Source organism: Formica exsecta, unplaced genomic scaffold (assembly GCF_003651465.1).
Source record: "Formica exsecta isolate Colony F162 unplaced genomic scaffold, ASM365146v1 scaffold149, whole genome shotgun sequence".
Classification (NCBI taxonomy): domain Eukaryota; kingdom Metazoa; phylum Arthropoda; class Insecta; order Hymenoptera; family Formicidae; genus Formica; species Formica exsecta.
In genome coordinates this window covers 1,149,912-1,171,264 of record NW_021848818.1, presented here as the reverse complement: position 1 = coordinate 1,171,264, position 21,353 = coordinate 1,149,912, and the positions used below count along the sequence as shown (strand labels likewise).

General features: G+C 27.3%; 3 protein-coding genes across 8 annotated transcripts; 2 read left to right on the top strand and 1 right to left on the bottom strand.

Moving 5' to 3' along the window:
* Positions 1-402: 402 nt before the first annotated feature.
* On the top strand, positions 403-12,691 carry LOC115246385 (long-chain-fatty-acid--CoA ligase ACSBG2). 6 transcript variants are annotated; one of them, XM_029825174.1, is made up of 14 exons: positions 419-755; positions 7,567-7,625; positions 8,592-8,643; positions 8,893-8,943; positions 9,062-9,100; positions 9,373-9,507; positions 9,680-9,875; positions 9,958-10,059; positions 10,145-10,291; positions 10,423-10,898; positions 11,019-11,233; positions 11,372-11,523; positions 11,595-11,720; positions 11,852-12,691. In XM_029825174.1, exons 5-14 carry the CDS (start codon positions 9,087-9,089, stop codon positions 12,044-12,046), a joined length of 1,758 nt encoding a protein of 585 aa, XP_029681034.1. In that variant the 5' UTR covers positions 419-755; positions 7,567-7,625; positions 8,592-8,643; positions 8,893-8,943; positions 9,062-9,086; the 3' UTR covers positions 12,047-12,691. The 6 variants fall into 6 exon arrangements, with proteins under 6 accessions (XP_029681030.1, XP_029681032.1, XP_029681034.1 ...); XM_029825170.1 differs by having other exon boundaries at positions 403-755; positions 8,893-9,100; XM_029825169.1 differs by lacking the exon at positions 419-755 and adding an exon at positions 5,524-6,138 and having other exon boundaries at positions 8,893-9,100.
* A 221-nt stretch (positions 12,692-12,912) lies between these two features.
* Positions 12,913-15,073, bottom strand: LOC115246401 (alpha-endosulfine). The gene is made up of 3 exons (XM_029825209.1): positions 14,646-15,073; positions 14,028-14,147; positions 12,913-13,912 (listed from the first exon to the last, which is right to left on the bottom strand). The coding sequence occupies exons 1-3, from the start codon at positions 14,685-14,687 to the stop codon at positions 13,739-13,741; spliced, it is 336 nt and encodes a 111-aa protein (XP_029681069.1). The 5' UTR covers positions 14,688-15,073; the 3' UTR covers positions 12,913-13,738.
* Positions 15,074-15,613: 540 nt separating this feature from the next.
* Positions 15,614-20,713, top strand: LOC115246384 (mitochondrial proton/calcium exchanger protein). Its single transcript, XM_029825168.1, has 7 exons — positions 15,614-15,815; positions 16,284-16,741; positions 16,825-16,995; positions 17,251-17,565; positions 17,641-18,114; positions 18,218-18,658; positions 18,804-20,713. The coding sequence occupies exons 1-7, from the start codon at positions 15,755-15,757 to the stop codon at positions 19,203-19,205; spliced, it is 2,322 nt and encodes a 773-aa protein (XP_029681028.1). The 5' UTR covers positions 15,614-15,754; the 3' UTR covers positions 19,206-20,713.
* Positions 20,714-21,353: the final 640 nt, after the last annotated feature.

Sequence of the window (21,353 nt, the reverse complement as noted above, 5' to 3'; positions counted from 1 at the left end):
CTATACCATAAACATCTATTTATTAAAGTATGATAAACATTTTACTCGAGACTTTAGACTGTCGCCAATAAACTTTGAGCCTGATTATCTCGGAAATGATTAATCTGTTCTAGAAAAAGATATATACTCGGGGAAGCTTGCCGTACTTACATAAAGTTTTATCGAAATCAGTAAATTACAATTTTGAGTTTACTTATTTTATTACTATACGTTTTCTAATCCTAAATAAAATTAGGTCTCTAATAAATTTAAGTCTATCTAGCTACGAAATATATTCAAATAACAATAATACGCGATAAGTAAATACGAATCTTCGGATATTGATGCACATGCTAGAAAATGTAGTATTCCTCTTACCATTTTTTCGTCTCCATAGTAGAATTAGTTTTGATTTTTATTAGGTCTTTCTTAATTAACATAGACAAATAATAGATTGTTTACCGTTGGCTGAAGATGATTTAAGTAAAGAATCTAGCCGGCACATTTCTACTGATTAATATCGATTTCACTGATTCAATCCGGTCTCTGATTCCGGTTTTTCGATTACGAATTGCTACGTAGGAATTCGATAATATATTCCCGCCGCATTAAACGTTCACATGTGGCGTAATCGACATAGGCAGACCAAGTTCTTTGACAAGTCAGTATTGCAAGAGCTTCCATACGGTTCGGAGTAATCCAATTCCTTATCCAGAACAGGTCGTACATGTGGAAACTGTTCATTTAATAAGTGATCGAGAAGTGAGAGCGACAGGGTAAGTATAACATAATGCACATGATATATCATCTCTAGAGATATATTTGAGTTGCAATAAAATAAAAATGAGAATAATTGAAAGGTTTATAAAAGAAGAGTAAAATGTGTGTGTGATAAAAAAATTGATTTTTATGCATGATATAGAGGCTTAGCTTTTTATAATATCGCACAGAATTGTTGCAATAAAGAGTTAAATTAGTTAATTCTTCTGTTAAGAAATTCTTCTTAAAAGAAAGGATATGTAACTTTTTATTTGATCTCACAACTTTGTTTAAAAAGTTAGAATATCTCATAGGTATGTCTTCGAAATAATCCTTTTATATTTTCTAGAAAAATATTGAACTTATTGCAAATTATGAAGATTGAAAATAGCGGAATAATTGTTTTCAAATAAACGATTTTCAAATATTTTAATATAACATTAATTTACAATTTACTCTTTAACATCGAAAATTATGAGTCCGTGAAAAAAATAACGAAGTAGCAGAAAGTAACAGTAGTAAAGGTTTTATCACGCGTGCGTTCTTTTTCAATTATTTGGGAAAATTTGAACTTTAACATTTTATTACACTATATATACGCAAGTGTACTATGAATTATGAACTTTGCGCTATATTAATTTTAACATATAAAACAAAGGCTTTATTAGTATTTTCCTGTCGAGTTTTCTCCGTATCAAATTAAAATAATCATTTTTTACACGTGTATGCGTTGCGTTTTTTTCTAGATTACTTCTACGCAACTAGATCTATTTGCATAGAATTTCTAGATCTAATAATACATCGCATATGGAAATAATAATAGATATACATTCTGCAATACATTATGCAAAATGAAGAAGTTAATAATCTATTTGTCAATAGCTTCCATCTATAAGATATAATACGATGAAATGGTTGTATTTTAATAGTTTTTTTGACATGATTCTGTATACATACTGTGGAAATGCTTGTATTCTTATCGAAGCGACGACGCATGCTTTTGCATTAATGTTTCATATTGCACTATAACCATTGCAAAATCCCATAGCCCATAGCAATTAACTTAAAGCTTTCAAGTAACATTGACCGGTTACGATCAATTTTCAGGTAACTAAACGACAATGTATTGACTACTAATATTGCCAACTCATGTATTATATTAATATTTTGAATATTTGCATATTCGAACATTTTAAATGTATTCAAATTTATGCGATTCTCTTTTGATTCCCTCTCTACAATTTTTGTCTATAATATTTTCTTATATAACGTATCTTTATGACATATTCGTTATTGTCGTATTAAACACCTCGCAAATGCCCTGTATTATATATTTTTTATAATATTAGATTTGTATTATATATTTTTTATAATATTAGAATACAAAAATATATATGTATCTATATGCGCGCACTATTTGTTCTTATGATTTATAATAGATTTTTCCGATATCAAAAAAATTATATTGATACAATTATATTTTCTTAATGGAACGATTAATCAAAATTTGCTACTGAAGTACGCAAGATTTGTAATAAATATTAGAATCTCATCTTTTTGCATAAATTTTTAAATAATTACACTTCGAGAAAGTTTATATTTTTGTAATATTATATATTACAGAGAGAAAAATACGCCTGCGTAAATACGATCATACTGCTATGTGTAAAATGTTAAATAAATTATTTTAATTACGTATTTTGAAAATTATAGAGTTGAAAGATTATTTCCTGAACAAGAAATTGATGATATTTGCAGGTCTTGTTAAAATTTTCATTTTCTCTATTATCTAACCAAATTTTTTGTTGAATATTTTTATCATAATATATTTATGATTTATTTCAAATTGTGATATCAATATCCCAAGGCTGAAAGAGAAAGAAATATATTATTTTTTCATATATCCGGCTCATAAATGAGTTTTAATATAAATGAAGATAAATTAAGGTAAATTAAGATAATAAACTTGATATCAGTTCAACAGTCACAACCTCATATTTTATGTGTAACATAAAGATTAATAATTATATCACGTATGTTTTAATATATATTTTCATCATATTAAATTCTAATTTAATCTGCAGATTAGAGCCTTTTTGGCTATAATCTTCGTTTATTACAATCTCATTATTTTATACTTGAAAATTTGTTTGTACATACATATACATACATACATCTACATATAATAAATGATTTACTCTTTATTATATGAATTGAAATTTATATTATCTGACTCATGATTATCTTAATTTATTGTATCATATTTCTAATGTATACTTACTAATGATTTTTTAAAGACAGAAAGAAAATTTACATATATTATTAGAGATTTACGATAGTATAATTATTTGTAATCTGAGGTATTTCGATCTGTTTTGACAAAAAAAAATTTTTAATATTTTTTTGTGTCACATACTTCTCGCTTCTAATATAATTTAATATGACTGTAATGACAGATCAAAAAATTAAAAAAATCTGCTATATATTAGGTTTTTACTTATGAAAAATGTATATAAATACGCAAAAATTTCTAAATACTTTATACTTTTATTATTTAAATATGTAATACTTTGCAAAAAAAGGTAGGAAGAGACTATTATCCTTTCTCTCTCTCCTTCTCTCATCCTAATTTTTTAACTCGCGATTAATTGTATATATTCTCTATTTGTTCAGTGTAATGAAATATATCTACAATAGTATATCAAGACCAATTTTTTTTTTTTTTTTTTTTTGTAAATCTCAATACATGGAATAATTCGGTATGTTGCATAATAGTTGAGAATCTTTATCTTTATATTGTATAAATAGGGTCATTTAATTAGTTGTATTAACTGTAATAAGAATTTATATTTTTTACCAAAATAATATTTACTGGCTCTATATTATATACTATAATTTCTTTATTATAGGCATAAGCCTCTGGTCAATCGATTATAACTTGATAATTTAAATTGTAAACATTATACATGTGTATATATATATTTGCAATTTTTTAAATATCATGAGATTTTACTTTAAAGTGAATATATTTTGAATAAATTTTTAATATGAATATTTTTTATGGCATGTATTGATAATTCACATATCTATATATGCAAATATATACTATATATATATATTTAAAAAATGTGTAGGATTGAATTCGTTTTTTAAAATAATATACATACATATGTTTTTCGACGACAACTGTTTATTAATTTTAATCTGCAGTTGCTACGATTCAAAGTTACAAGTCATTCAGGTATAATTAAATATTTTGCATTTCTTATACAATCATATGACAAATATGCAACGTGTACTTTTTGAATATCACGTAATGATAAGAAAACATTTATTATTGTGAATAAAACCTTGATATTGTTATTCGAAGAAAAATAGAACACACAAAAAATATATCGATGAGGAATTGATACTTCATGAAAAAACAAAGAAATATAGAACAAATTTTTTTTTAAATTAATTATTTGTTTTATTTTTTTAAATCAACGATTTATGTTTTATAAGGAGTGTCAGAGAAACTGGTTTGTGAATAATAAGCGATAAATTTAGATTTCTTGTTATGCATTGCATATATAAAAGCTTATTAATTAATTTTTTCATAATGTACACAAAATATTATGAAGAAATTAATAAGAGATTTAAAGAGAGACCTAATGAATCTTGATATAGATTTGTGAATAAATTAGTTTGCTATTCAAATGATTTTATTTTTTACGTTGGAAAATGCCATACTACGCTATATTGAATACGCGTTGTCCTTCGTTAGACGAAGAATATCGTTATTTGTAACAGACTTTAATCGTTTGTAATGAACACTGTGTAGTAAGAAGTAGATTTTTGCAAAAAGTTAATATTCATGATAGATATGTACATCTCATATTATTTCCTTTATCTATATCTTTTGTCGACCGATTAAAACTTCATAACTTAAGATTTAAGTAGATATATACATGACTTTTCAAATAACCGCATGAGATTTTATTGTTGCAAACGTATATTTTATTGAGAGCATAATCCAGAAATATGCACTTATATAATAAGTGCATATCTCTTAATAAATGCAACAGTTTTGTAATCGGATTGCAATTGTTCTATTTAACACAGTGCGACTGCACCTAAAAACGAAGCGCGTCTAAGGTTCAACGGTACCTGCGGTAAACGATTCGATATTTTTATATTAAAGTACAATGTTCAAGCTTTTATTTTAGCCCTGTCTGAACTCTTTTGCATATTGGGTTCGTTTGCTACGAATTTTCAAAAATGGTAAAAGACGCGTTTTTGGGGAATTTTAATCCCATTTTTCTCGAAAACCTGACGTGATAGGCCATTTTGCCTTGCGGATTTGGATTCAGCGCACAAAAAGCTATAGAAAACTACTTGTTTTTCTAGACTGCAAAGTCATGCAGACCTTTGATTTGACCTTTGATCGCTTCGTTTCTCGATATTCTAATAAAAATAGCAAATATTCTTAATTAAGATCAAGATTAAATTGTTATTATATATCTATATTGCTTTCTTATGTACATATTCTTTTATTTTAAAGCTTTCTGTAAAATGAAAAGTATTTATTATCAATTTATCTGAATAATTAGTATCTTGCTATATTTCTGATAAAGATATGTATGAAGTTTTTTTCTGGATATGTAGAATGTAATAATTATTTAACAATTGCTTGTAAAAAAGCATGTATTGTTTATAAATTAATGAGTTTTTTATTTGGTAAAAATTATATGAATTTCAAATTCAATTATAATTAGCATTGTAAATAGACGAACGGTTCGCAAACTTTGTATAGTGTTTATTATCCGTATTCGCAATTTAAGTGTTATGATTTTGCGCATGATAACTGCATTTTTTTCATGTGTCATGTGTAGATCTTATGTACAGTAAGAAAAAAAAATTGATCCCTCGTCTGAAGCAATATCACGATCGGGGCATTATTTACATGAGATTGTGTTTTTGCGGCATTATCTCTTGCGTCAGCCTGCCGATTAAACGGAATTTATGAGTTTACGTAATACTGCAATGGCTCCAATAAATGCTAATATCTTGCGGGTGCTCTTTGGCCATCTATCGCGTGACATATGTTTACGTTTGACGGAAATAAAGTTCATTGTAAATCGTAGTCGTCGCCGGTCATCGATCTGCATGTTTTACAAAATTTTAAATATCACTTATCCATATCGATATACAGTATAATTATACAAAAAATTATCGACAATGTTTGCAGTGTTTAACTTAAGCATTTTTTTGTTTTTAAACAACTCATAATATCGTGTTGTGCGTCGTCTTTAGAACATCATGTTTAATGACTTTCAATCACAGCTGTATGTTACTTCAGTACTTCAGTTATTCTTCGGAATCAGTTGCGTACGCACATATATTTGAGCACACATTAAAGTAGGTTTATTTTCTTACATAATTAAAATAAATTTCTTCGATTTCAGTGTTCTTTCCTGTAAGTATTGTATGAAAATCTGCAATATATATAATATTCTCTTCTATTTATACATATTGTAATGATTTTCTTTACATGAATAGACGACGTGAGATGCCGAAAACATTTCTGATATAATTGTATCGCTTTATGATTATAAAATATGACATATTTAGATATTTGCTTCAAAAATGCTTAGTTTTTCTCTCTCTGTATTAACTTTCAACTACACATATATACATCGATGATTAGAATATAGTTTCTTCTGTAATAAGCAATATTAATCTTTAATAAAAAAAATGTTATAGCTTATCATTTTAAAAGATGAAAGTTAAAACTAATAATAATCTAATAACTAATAATTGATAACTCTCTGAATGTGCAAAATTATAATACAAAATTTTATACATATCAATGCGTAATATGTTTTTAATTAATAGTTAAAACATCCTCGCTATGTATTTTAATATTTAGAGTCTTATTTGAATCAAAAGTAGAAAGCTTAATAGCGAAAAAAATTAGAAATCGAAATTTTTGTCGGTTTGATCATCCCGTGGATGTGCTAAATTTTATATATTAATGTCTATTTTTCTCATATTAATATGATTCTTCCTAAGCTTTCTTTAGAAAAATAATTGATGTGTACTATGCATTATATACTTATGTATTGTGCACTATAACTGTTTTTATAATGTCATATTATAACAACTCATTGAGTAATATTACCTCGTTAAATATATATTTTAAATCAAAATCTTTTTCTACATTTTCATAAATATATATATAATTTTTAAAATTATGAATATTTATAACAAAAATTGAATTTTAAAAATTATGAAATTTATAACAAAAATTTAAATATATATTTCTAGAAAAAAGTTATGTCACTTTAACGAGTATATAATATTTTTTGCAACATTATTTGTAATATTTAATATAAATCACATATATCATCAATATTTGCTGATCTTTAATCTAAACTCGTGTAACAAAATTACATTATTGGCAATTTTTCTCTTTTTATTGGTATCAATATAACGCGAGCATTTTTATTTTCTTTATATACTATCTATTTGCTTTACTCTTTTATTAACACTTACATTTCTACGTTATTCAAAGATGTATACATATTTTACGTATATGTATATGATAAATAATTTAAAAAAAAAAAATTATTCATTTAATATTACCGATTGATTTATTATTAAAATGTTTTTGAATCACAAGCTCGTGTGATAAAAAAAGATAATTGAAAGTAAAATATAATTTTCCTATTATTGTTAATAAAAAAAAGAAAAAACAAAATTTCGAAAATGAATAAATGTGAACAAAAATTCATCGTACATCATACGATTTTGCTAATGTCTTATCACTATTTATTGTTAATTTAGTTAAAATGTCAGCCATACAATTCCATAGAACTGCAAATGGATTTACAGGATACGATAAGGTATCACAACATATACATATTAAAAATGCACAATTGAATCGATCGCGTTATTTTAAATTAAATCGTCATTATTTAAGTTCCATAAACACTAGATATACCGGCTACTTTTAATTCTTTTTGAAATTTGAATCTTTACCATTTCACTACTTCTTTAAGTTTGGCTAAAGAGAGATATTTGTGTATATCCGACATTTCCACTATTTCAATTTGAGAATCTGTAATGTATTCACAAAAAATTTCAATCTTGTCACACCAATCAGTAATTTCGGAAAAAAGATTATGGTAGTTTTAATATCTCTTCTATCGCATGCGTTTATGTATTTATTTCATTATGCCAAAACTATGTAAATGATAATTCTACTGAGAAAGCAAATATAGTATCTCTGTATCCCCGGGGATACTGATTTTATTTTTTATAATATACATGAATCTAATATATCCTATACAGCGCAATTTTTCAATGTAACATTATAATGTTCTTGTTAACAGAAAGACTTTATTAAGAGAAAAGAAATTATCGAGCGAATCTTGAGCATATTTGAACATCTGGTTGACATATGGCATTGCTGAAGTTTTAATGACGAAAAGCGTTCTTTCTTATTCTTCCTTGCTTTTTTCCTGGAAATCTAAGATTTCTAGATTAATCAAAATTTATAGTTATTTATTAATCTAGGATTCAAAAAGACAGTATATTAGATATATCCTATTAATCTACATTTTATTAAATACAATAATATATTACATCTGATAGTATAGATACATAAATATTGGTAAAACATACTACTTTTGCGGCCATATATTTAAGTTATATTCATATTTCGGAAGAAAAAAAAATACACATTTTTCTCGCTTTATAATTCACCATTATTACGACAGACTAGAAGTCTCTTCAATTTATTTAAAATATTAATATTATATTATCTTTATATTTAGAATATATATGTAACATTTATTGAATATTTATAGGAAATGAATCAATCGGTCAGATATGCAACGGCTAGTGAGACTGGACTTGATGGTAATACTATTATATATCAAAATTATTTATATGTGCATCTTATTGACTTTCGTAATTATAATTCGTGATTAAAGTCGCACAATAGCACAATAGTTTTTATTTATTCATGCTTTAGATGAGTAATATCATTTATGAAATTTTCCTGCAATAAAATATGTACATCCTCCTCTTTTCCTCTTGTACGATGATTTTTTATGAATCCATGTCCTTGCAACCGCATTACATAAGATATTGTTTGATTATTTTCAGGGCCTGATCAAGTATTAGCTACGGACGTGGATACTACATGTGAATCTAATGGTAAAGTTCGAATAAAATTAGACAAGAACGAATATAATTCATGTATACCTGTATCAATTCCTGGAGCTTTCACCAAAACAGTAAATCTCTATCCCGATCATATTGCGTTGGTTTCTAGTCTTGGTGACGATGGCAAGAGGACCATGTATACTTACCGGTATATATATAAAAGAAATTTTGTTAATATTTAGATAATAATTATCTTATTATCTAAATTATTAAGTAATAAAATTAATATAAAATTCTTTTGTTTTTTAATTTCTTTAATTCTAATTTTACGAGATATAAACTGATTATATAAATTCGTTTCATCACTCTCTCTTGTTCTTATCTCGAATTAATTTATAGATAAAAGTTCGACAAGTTCGAAAATTACATTTAATATGATAAACAATACAATGATCAACAATGCGTCAATCTTTATTACAGAGAATACGAACAGACTGTAAAAACCGTCGCTAAAGCGTTTTTGGAACTAGGTTTGGAGCGACATTATGCTGTCTGTTTATTAGGATTCAATAGTCCGGAATGGTTCATTGCCGATCTCGCAGCTATATATGCTGGGTAAAAGATTCTGATCATTCTATATCTAAATAATGCACTTTCTACACATACGATTTACGTTATTATTTTTATAGCGATACGACAGTAAAAAGCGATAATAATGTTTTTAACAGCGTGCATTTTTACCATTTTTATTAATTTTTGAAATAAATGATTTATTATTCTGTTTTAGCGGACTTGCTGCAGGAATTTATACCACAAATTCTCCGGAGGCATGCCAATATTGCGCTGAACATAGTAAAGCAAATATAATAGTCGTTGAAGACAAGAAACAATTGGGGAAAATCTTACAAATAAAAAAAGATCTGCCTGACTTGAAAGCGATCATTCAATACAGTGGCATACCTACTGAAAAAGATGTTTTAAGCGTGCGTATATGACTATCCAAAAGATATTTTTTTCTTTTTTCATTTAGAATATATGATTTATTATTGTATTTGTGTTTTTCAGTGGAACGATTTATTAGAGATAGGTAAAAGGGCATCGGACAGTAAATTACTGTCTGTGTTGAAGACGATTGGAGCAAACGAGTGTTGTACTTTAGTTTACACGGTACTTTAAATTCGTCACATCAATCAAATAGATATCCAATCATTAATATATATATTTAATTTGTAATTTACAATTATTCCTATAGTCAGGAACTGTTGGAAAACCGAAAGCTGTGATGTTGAGTCATGATAATCTCTTACATGGTGCACGATCGCTGTTTACCACGATGGAGTTGAAAACAAAGACGGAGACTGTAGTTAGTTATTTGCCATTATCTCATATTGCAGCACAGGTGAGATTTTTCGAAATTATATATAATTCAAATGAAATTATTAATCTGGATATAATAATTAGCACAATAGTAATATTTACCGCGATGAGGAGAAAAATAAAAATAATAATGTATTGTTCTATTAATTTCAGGTATGTGACATTATAGCAAGTGTACTTGCAGCAAGTACAGTATACTTTGCGGATAAAAACGCGCTCAGAGGTTCGTTAGTAGAAACGTTGCTTGTGGCGCAACCAACTGTTTTGTTAGCGGTACCGAGAGTATGGGAAAAGATATATGAAAAAATGCAAGAAAAGGCGCACAGTAACGGTGCAATAAAGACTTGGATTGCTAGATGGGCAAAATCGCAAGGGCTTTATTATCACATGAATAAAATGAATGGCGTGGATTATAAAAACTGGAGCTATATTTTTGCGAAATGGCTTATTTTTGACAAAATAAAGGCAGCATTAGGTCTACAAAGATGCCGATTATTTATTACCGCAGCAGCACCTTTAAATATAAATATTAAAAAATATTTTCTGAGTTTAGACATACCTATAATAGAGGCATATGGAATGTCGGAATGTGGTGGTGCTCATACCATAGGCGATTATAAAGAATATAGGTAAATCATATTTGCTTTCATTCTTTATATTGCATTTACGATAAAAGTATTCGCTCTTAAAAATTATTATTCATATATCTTCAAAAATTGATAAACATATTCAAAAATTCTTTTTATTAGATTATACGGTGTTGGAATTCCTTTATCTGGAGTATATACAAAATTGGACAATATAGATGAACATGGTGAAGGGGAGGTTTGCATGGGCGGACGACATGTATTTATGGGTTATTTAAATGCACCAGAGAAAACTGCAGAAGCTACAGATAAAAATGGCTGGTTACATAGTGGTGATCTTGGCAAAATAGATTCAAACGGAATTTTATCCATTACCGGTAAAAACATTGTTTTTGTCAATGAATACAATTAACGATCATCATCATGTAATAATATACCTGTTAAAAATAATCAAATATATATAAAGCTATGTAAGCAAACAATAGTAATATGTATACTTTTATATATATTTGCAGGTAGAATAAAAGAACTTATAATCACAAGTGGAGGCGAGAATGTAGCGCCATTAAATATAGAGCATGCAATATTGTCAGAATTACCAGCGTTAAGTAATACTATGTTAATTGGAGATAAAAGGAAATATTTGACTGTTCTTGTCACACTCAAGGTATAAATATAGAAGTATATAAATGCAAACTTTCTTATAAATTATTAGATATTTATATCATATTTTTTCAGAGCAATGTGAACAGCGAAACTGGTGAACCTTTAGATACGCTGAATCCCGATGTATTAAAATGGGCAAAGTCTATTGGTAGTAATGCCGAGACAGTCACAGATGTCATAAGTTCTCGTGATCCGTTCGTAAGTTAGATATTTAAAAAAATCTCATAACTATTATGATATTATTGTACATGTGTTAACCGATTAAAACAACATTTATATCTCGCATATCATACAGAAAATAATATAAATTATAAAACATATTCTTTCAGATATATGAGGAAATCGACAAAGCGATCAAAAGAGCAAACGCACATGCTATAAGTAATGCTCAAAAAGTACAGAAATTCGAGATTCTTCCGCATGACTTTTCAATTCCAACTGGTGAATTAGGGCCCACATTAAAACTTAGAAGGAATATAGTTACAAACATGTATGCTGATTTAATAGAGAAAATGTATCAATGAAATCTGCTGTATTCTAATACTAATATCACAATATTTTTTATAATAAGAATGAATAATATGAACAGATAAAGGAACTATAAGCGCCAAAATAAGTCGTAAAATATATAGTTATATATTTTATACAAATGCCTTAATATATATAAAATATAATATTTTATATAAATAATACATATTTTAAATACAGGTGTAATCAAAATAAAGTCTAGAAAAAATAATTTTTAGTTAATGTAAGTTTTTGTTATATTTATATATGTATAGATATATTTATAGATGGGATTATGTACATATATATATTTTAGACTTAGACTATCTATAAGACATAGTAAAATATCATACTAATGAATCACATGTTTATATTTACATTATACGTAATCTATATGTTCCTTACCATAATCATAAATATTTTTCGATTATTAATACGATTTTATATTTATTTTAAGTAAAATTATTTTTTAACGCAATTTATTGATCAAATATTATATAGATTGTGCATCTTGTTTAATTAATATGTTTATTTTTAGTAATTATATCAATGAAATCGCACGTATGCAATATTACTAAGAATGAAATTATATATTTTCATGCTATACCTGGATATAATCTTTTTTAAATAATAAGTACAAAAACTATATTTTTTTCTGAAAACTTTTTAATTGTATAATGTGTTTTATCTAAATAAAAATAACCAAGTACTAAGACAATGCTCAAAGTAAATACATTAATATATTTATGCTAATGTTGAAATATTCGAAATAAAAAATTTTGACATAATAAACTTTATAATATTTTTTGTGCCATAATAAATCAGCTATAATTACTAAATCAATCAATATAATGGTAAGGTAAGAATAAATAATAAAGAAAGATTTTTTTTAGTTGCAATATATTATACTAAATATGGTTTATATATATATAATAAGCAAAATTGTAGTTACATTTAAAATTTTTATATTCATTTTACAGATTTTCATAGTAAATATACGCGAAATATTTCATAAGAAAATAGTCTTACTAAGCACATCACAGCAGCTTTGAAAATGCAGATCTGTGTGTATCTTTTTACCCTCAATTTTATCATGCACAAGTGGATTATAAGTTATCATAATTATGTCATCAGGACAAGTTCTTGTATTGTTAGTAAATATTAATTCTTATTACATTCATTTACTTTCTCATATTTTCAATATAAATTTTTACACATGCATGCATCTAAGATGCATATTTATTGCTGACTAACAATATAATCTGAATACATTTATAAATTTTTTATCTTTGGTTTTTTACTGTATATTGAATAAATACTCGAAATAAGGATATCTGAGAATAATTAATAAAAATGTACTAATGTGAAAAGCTCGCAAATTTTCGAACTAAGGGAGAGAAATAATAACTTATTTACTTGCATATATTATAAAATTTAGATACCATTGTGGCACATATATAAAGAATATCTTTTTTATTGTAATATTACAGATGCTCTTTTAAGAATAAGTAGCTAGGAAATAATTGATTCACTAAAAACACAAGAATTTTATGATATTATATAAAATAATTAAAGAAATATTTTTAAAAAAATTTTAAACATGAGATTGTATTTAAATCTCCAATTATTTATAAGGAACCATATTACTCCAGCATCCAAATATATAAGACTACTTAACAAAATATAGATTAAAAAATGACAATCTTATCTTATGAAGATGTTGTTGATGTATTAAATTTTTGTTGTATGATAGATGTTTTTCGTTGTGGTACTGTCTCTGGTGTTGGTATAGCATCCCCTGTTGGCAGAACACCAGTTGGCTTTGGCTTAGCTGTAGATTTCTGTCTCGCCATTTGATAATCCCCAGAATCAAAATATTTTTGCTAAAAGCAATGTAATCATCAATCTTAACAAAGCAGAGTATTTTGAAGAAACATAAATATCTCTATAATATTATAATAACGAAACTCTAGATAATGTTAACAAGTTGATATTTACTCCTTTTGCTAGCCTTTTTTGCAGAAACGCAGAATGACCACCAAATGGTCGACCAGCTGCATTTGGGAATTTTGCTTTTAACTTTGCTTCTTCCAATTTTTCTATATCACTCGATGACAACTACAATAAAATTCAATAAAAATTTGTTCATTGCATAAACATAATAATTGTATGAACACAAAATATTCTATACAAGCAAAATTTTTATCAACAACTTTCTATTTATGGATTGTAGTTTGTATTAAAAATTATATTAATATACAGTACTATATTTATGATTTATTTTTTTGCTGTCACACATATGTTATATTTATATCTAGAAATTATTACATATAAATAATTTAAATTACTGTTTATTTCTACCTAAATATGTTATGTATTTGTACATAATAATGCAAGAAAAATGTTTAGTATATTCGATCGATGAACAATGAAAAGTGACTCTCAAACAATAAAATAAAAAGAATCGTGTGTCAGCTTCTTAATAATTTCCCAATATAAAAAAAATATATATAATTTCTTAATAATTTTGCGATACATCATATTATGATCATTTTAGTTTCTTTTAACCCATTTCTTAAAATCAATTATCATCCGATTGATAAATCGAATTCTTACCTCTGCAGTCGGACTCTGCTCGTTTGTCTGATCGTCGCTCATCGTTATAAATTTTAAGACACTTCTCGTCAGTGACCGCTTCTTTTGGAGGGATAACCAATTATCTTCCGAATACTAATTTCGACACTAACGTATATAACATACATAAGCTAAGTGAAAGCGACGTAATAAGGCTGATGCTATCAAACACACAGTTTCTTTCAATTAAATTTTCTATCCCCGAAACGTTACGCTTTTTTAGCCGACGAGGTATACGCACACACCCCGAGGAAACAAGCGACTGCAAACTGCTGCAAACGACTGTCACAATGAGGAAAGCGCTTTCCTATACGCACTCAAAAACAGCAACGGCGTCAGGCGTCACATGCAGGGTCATGTCATGTGTTCCTGATGGCCGTTACTTCGACTCGTGGCGAGTTTCTATTATCATACAATTCAATTCAGTTTTCATGGCCACACTTGAAAACTGACAAGTTGAAAAGTAAATTTTGAATATAAAATAAAAAATTCTAAATGCGTAGCAGACAGTTACATGCGTACCAAATACATTTCTAATTAAACGCTACATTCATGAAAATTGGTATTGATTCCTTTTTGTCACGCGCGAGTTTGATCACGGTTCTTCTGTGAGCTATTATTTTTCTACCATTGAAAATATAAAAACAATTTATTATTATTTTCGATTTAGATGGGTTTGGATCAAACTAAACTAATTAAATTAAATCCAATTTGTCATAAATTCAAATGTTCGATATATAATGAGTTTGGATTTGACATGAATGGGTCAGGTTTTGATAGAATGCAATTATTAGATGCTATTGCGTTACAAATATTTCGTCGTTTTACTGACCAATCAGGAAAAAAGGAGCAAAGTTTTCTTTATTCCGATTGGTCAACTCATAACAATTCGAATAAAATGTAGCCAGAGTTTCTCATCTCTTTAGTGATACATGATATTTCCACGATAGTGACACCGGTGATAATGGTACCAGCTGATCTTTGGCTCTAGCTGCTATGTTCAAAGTGAAGGGTGGTGTATGATGGTCGTGATTTGTTGCGAAACGATATAACGATTTCAAGAAATTCGACTGGAGAAAATATAAGACGCCATGAATAGCCTAATTCATACGAAGACGATGATAACCGGCCATCCCAGGGGAGTTATACGACGTGCGTGTCAATATGTATTACTTCATGTCCTGTTATAGATTAAAGACACATACTTTTGTAATGCTTTTAATATTTGTCTTATAATGCGTCATAGATAATGCAATTCCATTATATATACATATATTTAGAATATATCCGTTGTTGTAAATCTGCATATCGTTTAAATCGGTTAGATGTTTTCTCAAATTTCGATATTCTATTATAATTCAATCGCTATTACATAGTAAAAAAAAATATAATCACAGGTTATGTCACATTGCCACATGTTTCATACTATTTATATATGATAGTTTGTACTTACCGCAAAACATTTAATGCCTCTTCTATCGTTGTTTTACAATTTTTTTACAATTAGATTTTAAGTTGCATTGGAATAAATGATCTAAATACTTTTGCTATTATAATATTTCACAATTATAAAGTGATTTAGAGACACAATTACAAAGTGAAAACATTTGATTGTTTTAGGATACTCCCCATTTAAATTATGGTACAATACCAATCATACAATGGGTGGTGTAGCTCTAATTTATACAGGTTTGAAGGATCCAAAAAGATTATTGCTGGAACACAGCAGCACAGTGTCACCAACATATATTAATAATATAACACATCTACATATTCGTACGTTTTATATAACTCCTTATTGGAAGGGACAAGAATCTTCATCTAAGGTTGAGAAGACAGTGAAGAATATTAAGGAAGAAAAAGAGCTTAAAGATAAAATGGCAGAAAATGCCATAAAAATAAACAGCGAACAGCCGAAAAAAGTTGTTGCTAAGGTCACAATATGGCAAAAAGTTAAGGGAGAAATATTGCATTATTATCACGGATTTCGGTTATTAGGACTTGACATGAAAATTTCAGCAAAGTTAATATGGAGAATTTTACATGGAAAAGAGCTCAGTAGAAGGGAACATCGTTTGGTATGTTATGGCACAATAATTATTACATAAATCTTATGTCACAATAATATTAAAATTGATTAAACAATTATTTCTTCCAACAGCTGATAAAAACAACTGGAGATATGTTCAGATTGATTCCTTTCTCCGTTTTTATTATTGTTCCATTTATGGAATTTTTACTGCCAGTAGCAATTAAATTGTTCCCTGGTATGCTACCTTCTACTTTTCAAACAGCAACTGAAAAGGAAGACAAACTTAAACAGGCTTTAAAGGTATGAAAGTACTAAATTTAATTTTATAATGAAAATGAGTGTTATAGAATACATATTTAATATAAAAAGAATAATGTGTATAATTGTAATATAATAATTATAATGTAATAATTATGTGAATTTTTATGTGTATAAAATCAGATTTATTGCATGTAAAAAAATATTTGTATATTATATAAATTACTATATGTATAAATAGCATGTTTCAATAAAAATTTAATAAAAATTATTATAATAAATATTTTTTATAAACAGGTCAAAATAGAAATGGCAAAATTTTTACAAAAAACATTGGATGAAATGGCAGTGCAATCATCAGATCACAGATCTGAAAAGGCTAAGGAATTTGCAGAATTCTTCTACAAAGTGCGAACAACTGGTACTGTTGCCAGTAACGAAGAAATTATGAAGTTTAGTAAACTTTTCGAGGATGAAATTACACTGGATTCTCTGTCACGACCGCAATTAATTGCTTTATGTCGTGTATTAGATGTGCAAACACTTGGAACTACTAATTTCTTACGATTCTTACTCAGGATGAGATTAAGAAGTCTTACTGCAGATGATAAAGTATATATTTACAACCTTCTTGTGATTATTTTAGACTAATACAGCTAAAAATATTTAAAACACTTTTTTTGACAGCTGATTGAAAAAGAAGGAGTTGATACTCTAACTAGAGCCGAATTGCAACAAGCATGCAGAGCACGTGGTATGCGTGCTTATGGAATGCCAGAAAACAGGTTAAGGGATCAATTATCAATGTGGTTAGATTTGAGTTTAAATAAAAAGGTTTCACCCTCTTTACTATTATTATCACGAGCGCTTATGATACCAGAAACAATGCCTATGTCAGACAAGTTAAAAGCAACTATCTCGGCCTTACCTGATGCAGTTGTGGCTCGTACAAAGGGTGCTATTGGAGAGAAAGAGGGTAAAATGGATCCTAGGACAAATATTGAAATTATAAAAATGGAAGAACGCAAGATCGAAGAGGAGAGAAATGAAAAGAAAGAAACAGAACCACAACCAACCATCTTGGCATCTAATGTAAAAGAAGATGAAATTACTACTACAGATGTCAAAGTTTTGGAACAAGCTCTGGATTCAATTGGCAAGGTTAGTAAAGATACATTTTTATATAAGTATATGTGACAGATAATTTTCTCTCTAATATTTATAAAATTTTCAAAGAGTATTATATAATTTTGTATATTTTTAGGACAATAAAAATATGGCTGTAGAAAAAGAGGAGATCAAAGAACTTAAAGAAGAAATGGCAGAGTATCAAGAAGACATTAAAGAATTGTATCAAATTAAGGCAGAGGCGAAAGGTCAAGAAGATATAGAGAATATTAAAGTATCCAAAGGTGCTAAACGGCTATTTAATAAAGTAAACAAAATGATCTCGAAAATGGATGCCGTTTTGTCGGAGCTTGAACAATCTGAGAAAAAAGTTAAACAGAGATTGGAGTCATTAGGTCCCGACGAAAAACAGGATGCCAAAGATGTCGAAGAATTAGTTAAAATAGACGAATTGGTTGCAACCATTAAGCAAATTCAAAATGTACCTGATGAATATCGATTAAAACGCATAGCAGAAATTTTGGAAAAAATTGATGATGATCAAGATGGTGCAATCAAAATAGAAGATGTCTTGAAGGTATAAGATAAATCATAAACTTTCATTAACTACAACAATAATGTATGCATGCATGCATACATGCATAAACACAACTATATATTCTAATATAATTTATTATAACAATATACTTTTTATATTAATTATAAAACATAATTTTTTATAGGTTATAGAATTAATAGGAAAGGAAGATATTAACTTAAGTAAAAAGCAAGTGGATGAATTGATAGAGCTAATGGATAAAGAAGAAGTATTAGAAGTAGAGGAACAAATACAAAAATCATTAGAAAAAGATCTTAAGGCATCGCAGGGGGAGGATAACATAAAAGCTACACATAAATCTACAGTTCCAGCTACACCAGTAACAATTGAACCAGGATTTGGAAAGGAGGAATTAGTAGATGATGCTGGTAGGGAAACCAGCAAATCCTATACAGGTCCGTCTATTGAGGAAGGCAAATCGGCTGCTGTTTTAAAAAGTAATACTAAATCTGACGAGATAAAAAATCCTCCACTTACATCAGGTCCACCAGCAGCAAAAAAGGCAGAAGGTTCAAAACACCTGTGATTAGCGCACAATGAAGAATAAATTAGTATGTATAATTATATTAAAGCAATATTTTTATTGATGTAAAGATCGATATGGATTTTCGTCTGTATGTATCCCGCACATATTTTCATCTTTGTGTATGAAAAGATTTCCGACATGATTTTCAACAAATAGAATGTATAATGAAAGAGAAACGTTTTATACTTATACAAGAAAAAGATTATTTCATCAATATAATTAATCGTTACTATTTTATTGGTATAATGTACATAAAATACATATGTGGATATACGTTACATATTTGCTGTACGAAATAGTTGATTTATATTTAATTAATCTTAATTTCATACTTCATTATAAGCAGTCATAAAAACCTGAAATTCTTCATTGCGGACTATGGTGCATTTAACATCATTTATATTGTTCCCCTTCATCTGCGGTGATAAATTTATATTGATAATAAATACATCATAAAATGTTTATTCTGAAATTCATTGTCAATGTTACTTGTTTTAATCATATATTATATATAATATATCATTATTCTTAACATTGACAATAAATTATGGAATAGAGAAGCGAGAGAGAAATATTCGATTTCTATTGCAGTGCAGTTTAATTTCAGTATAGACCAAGGTAATAATCATTCCATCTGTCTTAATATTGTTGGTATATCATTTGTGATATACCATTTTGAACATATATCATAATTAAGAATAGCAACTTTACATTGCACATGGATTATCTTGCAATCTCAATATTGAGCTGTGTAAAACAAGATAAATATGTGTGTAAATTTATAATTTATTTTATCATTTATAAAACACAGGAAAACAAAATTCTACTTATTCTATTGTTACAGAAAGGGGCAATGTAAAAATAGCTTGTACACAATTATACATAGAGAAATTAAATTTGCAGAATTTTGTCAAAAAAACATTTCTATGTGACAAAATGTTACATCGATTTTGGGACGCTATATGTATATAAGAAAATAGAAAATATTGATTGTACATTTGCATTATATTGCATCTATAATATATGTTAACTGGATGGATACCGTATCTAAGATGTATTATAGATATGAATTTCAACAAGGACATTTAGAATGACCTATCTCTTTACCTCTGCGCATGAAAGTCCAAATGTATATGTAATAAGAAAAAACGTGTATTATTTTTTTAAATTTTTATAGGATACTATTTCAAAACAAAAATAAAATTGTAAATTCAAGTGTCCTAAAAAGCAAAGAATTTTTATAAAATTGTTGCATGCTTCTATTTTATTTGTTCTGTTTCTTCACTTTATTGCTTCTTTGCATTTGATGCAAAGATAGTTTGAAAAAAATTATTTTTAATTTTTCGATATTCAAATAAATAATTTTATATAGTTATTTATCTTGCATAAAATTTTTTAACAATGTCAAGAATTAATAAATGTGGGATTTGCTAATCACTAAATTGTTTGGATATAAATGAAGAGATAAATGGCATGGTTAAATAATCAATTAAAATACGTTGAGATGACATAAAATGGCTTTTAATTTATGACAAAATAGCATATTAAACATATAGAATTGCAAAGGTATATATAGTAATGTGAATACTGGTGTAATATATCTGCATCTAAATGTTCATAAAACTCTTCTCTAAATAATCTTAAAATTTGATTGACCTCTCATTACTTTAACAGTGAACACTTAAAAGGCACAATCAATATCAACAGTACAAAAGTATCAAAATTAAATACACAGATATTTTGCTGTCCTTTGATAAAAAACCTATTATAGTACATGTATTTTGTGAACATTAATAATCACTCCATAACAGCTGTCAATTCATTTTTTAAAAAGCTGTATTAAAATTTGGTTTTTATTCTATATTTGCAGAATTGAGTTTGAAATTTTTTTTTTTTTTTTTTTTTTTGATAAGCGACTTATAATTATACAATCAGTCTCTAATCACCAGTCTACCATGTTAAACATAAACATTTATTTTATTATATTGTAGTTTAATATTTCAAGTGTGCGAATGAAAAGTGCCAAATATTATCATAAAATAAGTCACTGCAATATTTTACTACAAAAATTTGAAATTATAATCAAGTTTTCTTATTAAATTTTATTCCGGATTTATGTTTAAAACCTAAAATTATTTATATATATTT

What these genes read in the sequence shown, in the direction of transcription:
- LOC115246385 (XM_029825170.1), top strand. Translation starts at nt 7,572, where the DNA reads ATGTCAGCCATACAATTCCATAGAACTGCAAATGGATTTACAGGATAC. An exon ending in CTGAAAAAGATGTTTTAAGC is followed by an intron (nt 9,876 to 9,957) that starts GTGCGTATATGA and finishes TGTGTTTTTCAG; the next exon opens with TGGAACGATTTATTAGAGAT. An exon ending in GGCGATTATAAAGAATATAG is followed by an intron (nt 10,899 to 11,018) that starts GTAAATCATATT and finishes TCTTTTTATTAG; the next exon opens with ATTATACGGTGTTGGAATTC.
- LOC115246401 (XM_029825209.1), bottom strand. Translation starts at nt 14,687, where the DNA reads ATGAGCGACGATCAGACAAACGAGCAGAGTCCGACTGCAGAG. An exon ending in AGCAGAGTCCGACTGCAGAG is followed by an intron (nt 14,148 to 14,645) that starts GTAAGAATTCGA and finishes ATTTTATTGTAG; the next exon opens with TTGTCATCGAGTGATATAGA. An exon ending in AAAAAAGGCTAGCAAAAGGA is followed by an intron (nt 13,913 to 14,027) that starts GTAAATATCAAC and finishes CATTGCTTTTAG; the next exon opens with CAAAAATATTTTGATTCTGG.
- LOC115246384 (XM_029825168.1), top strand. Translation starts at nt 15,755, where the DNA reads ATGAATAGCCTAATTCATACGAAGACGATGATAACCGGCCATCCCAGG. An exon ending in GTAGAAGGGAACATCGTTTG is followed by an intron (nt 16,742 to 16,824) that starts GTATGTTATGGC and finishes TTCTTCCAACAG; the next exon opens with CTGATAAAAACAACTGGAGA. An exon ending in AACTTAAACAGGCTTTAAAG is followed by an intron (nt 16,996 to 17,250) that starts GTATGAAAGTAC and finishes TTTTATAAACAG; the next exon opens with GTCAAAATAGAAATGGCAAA.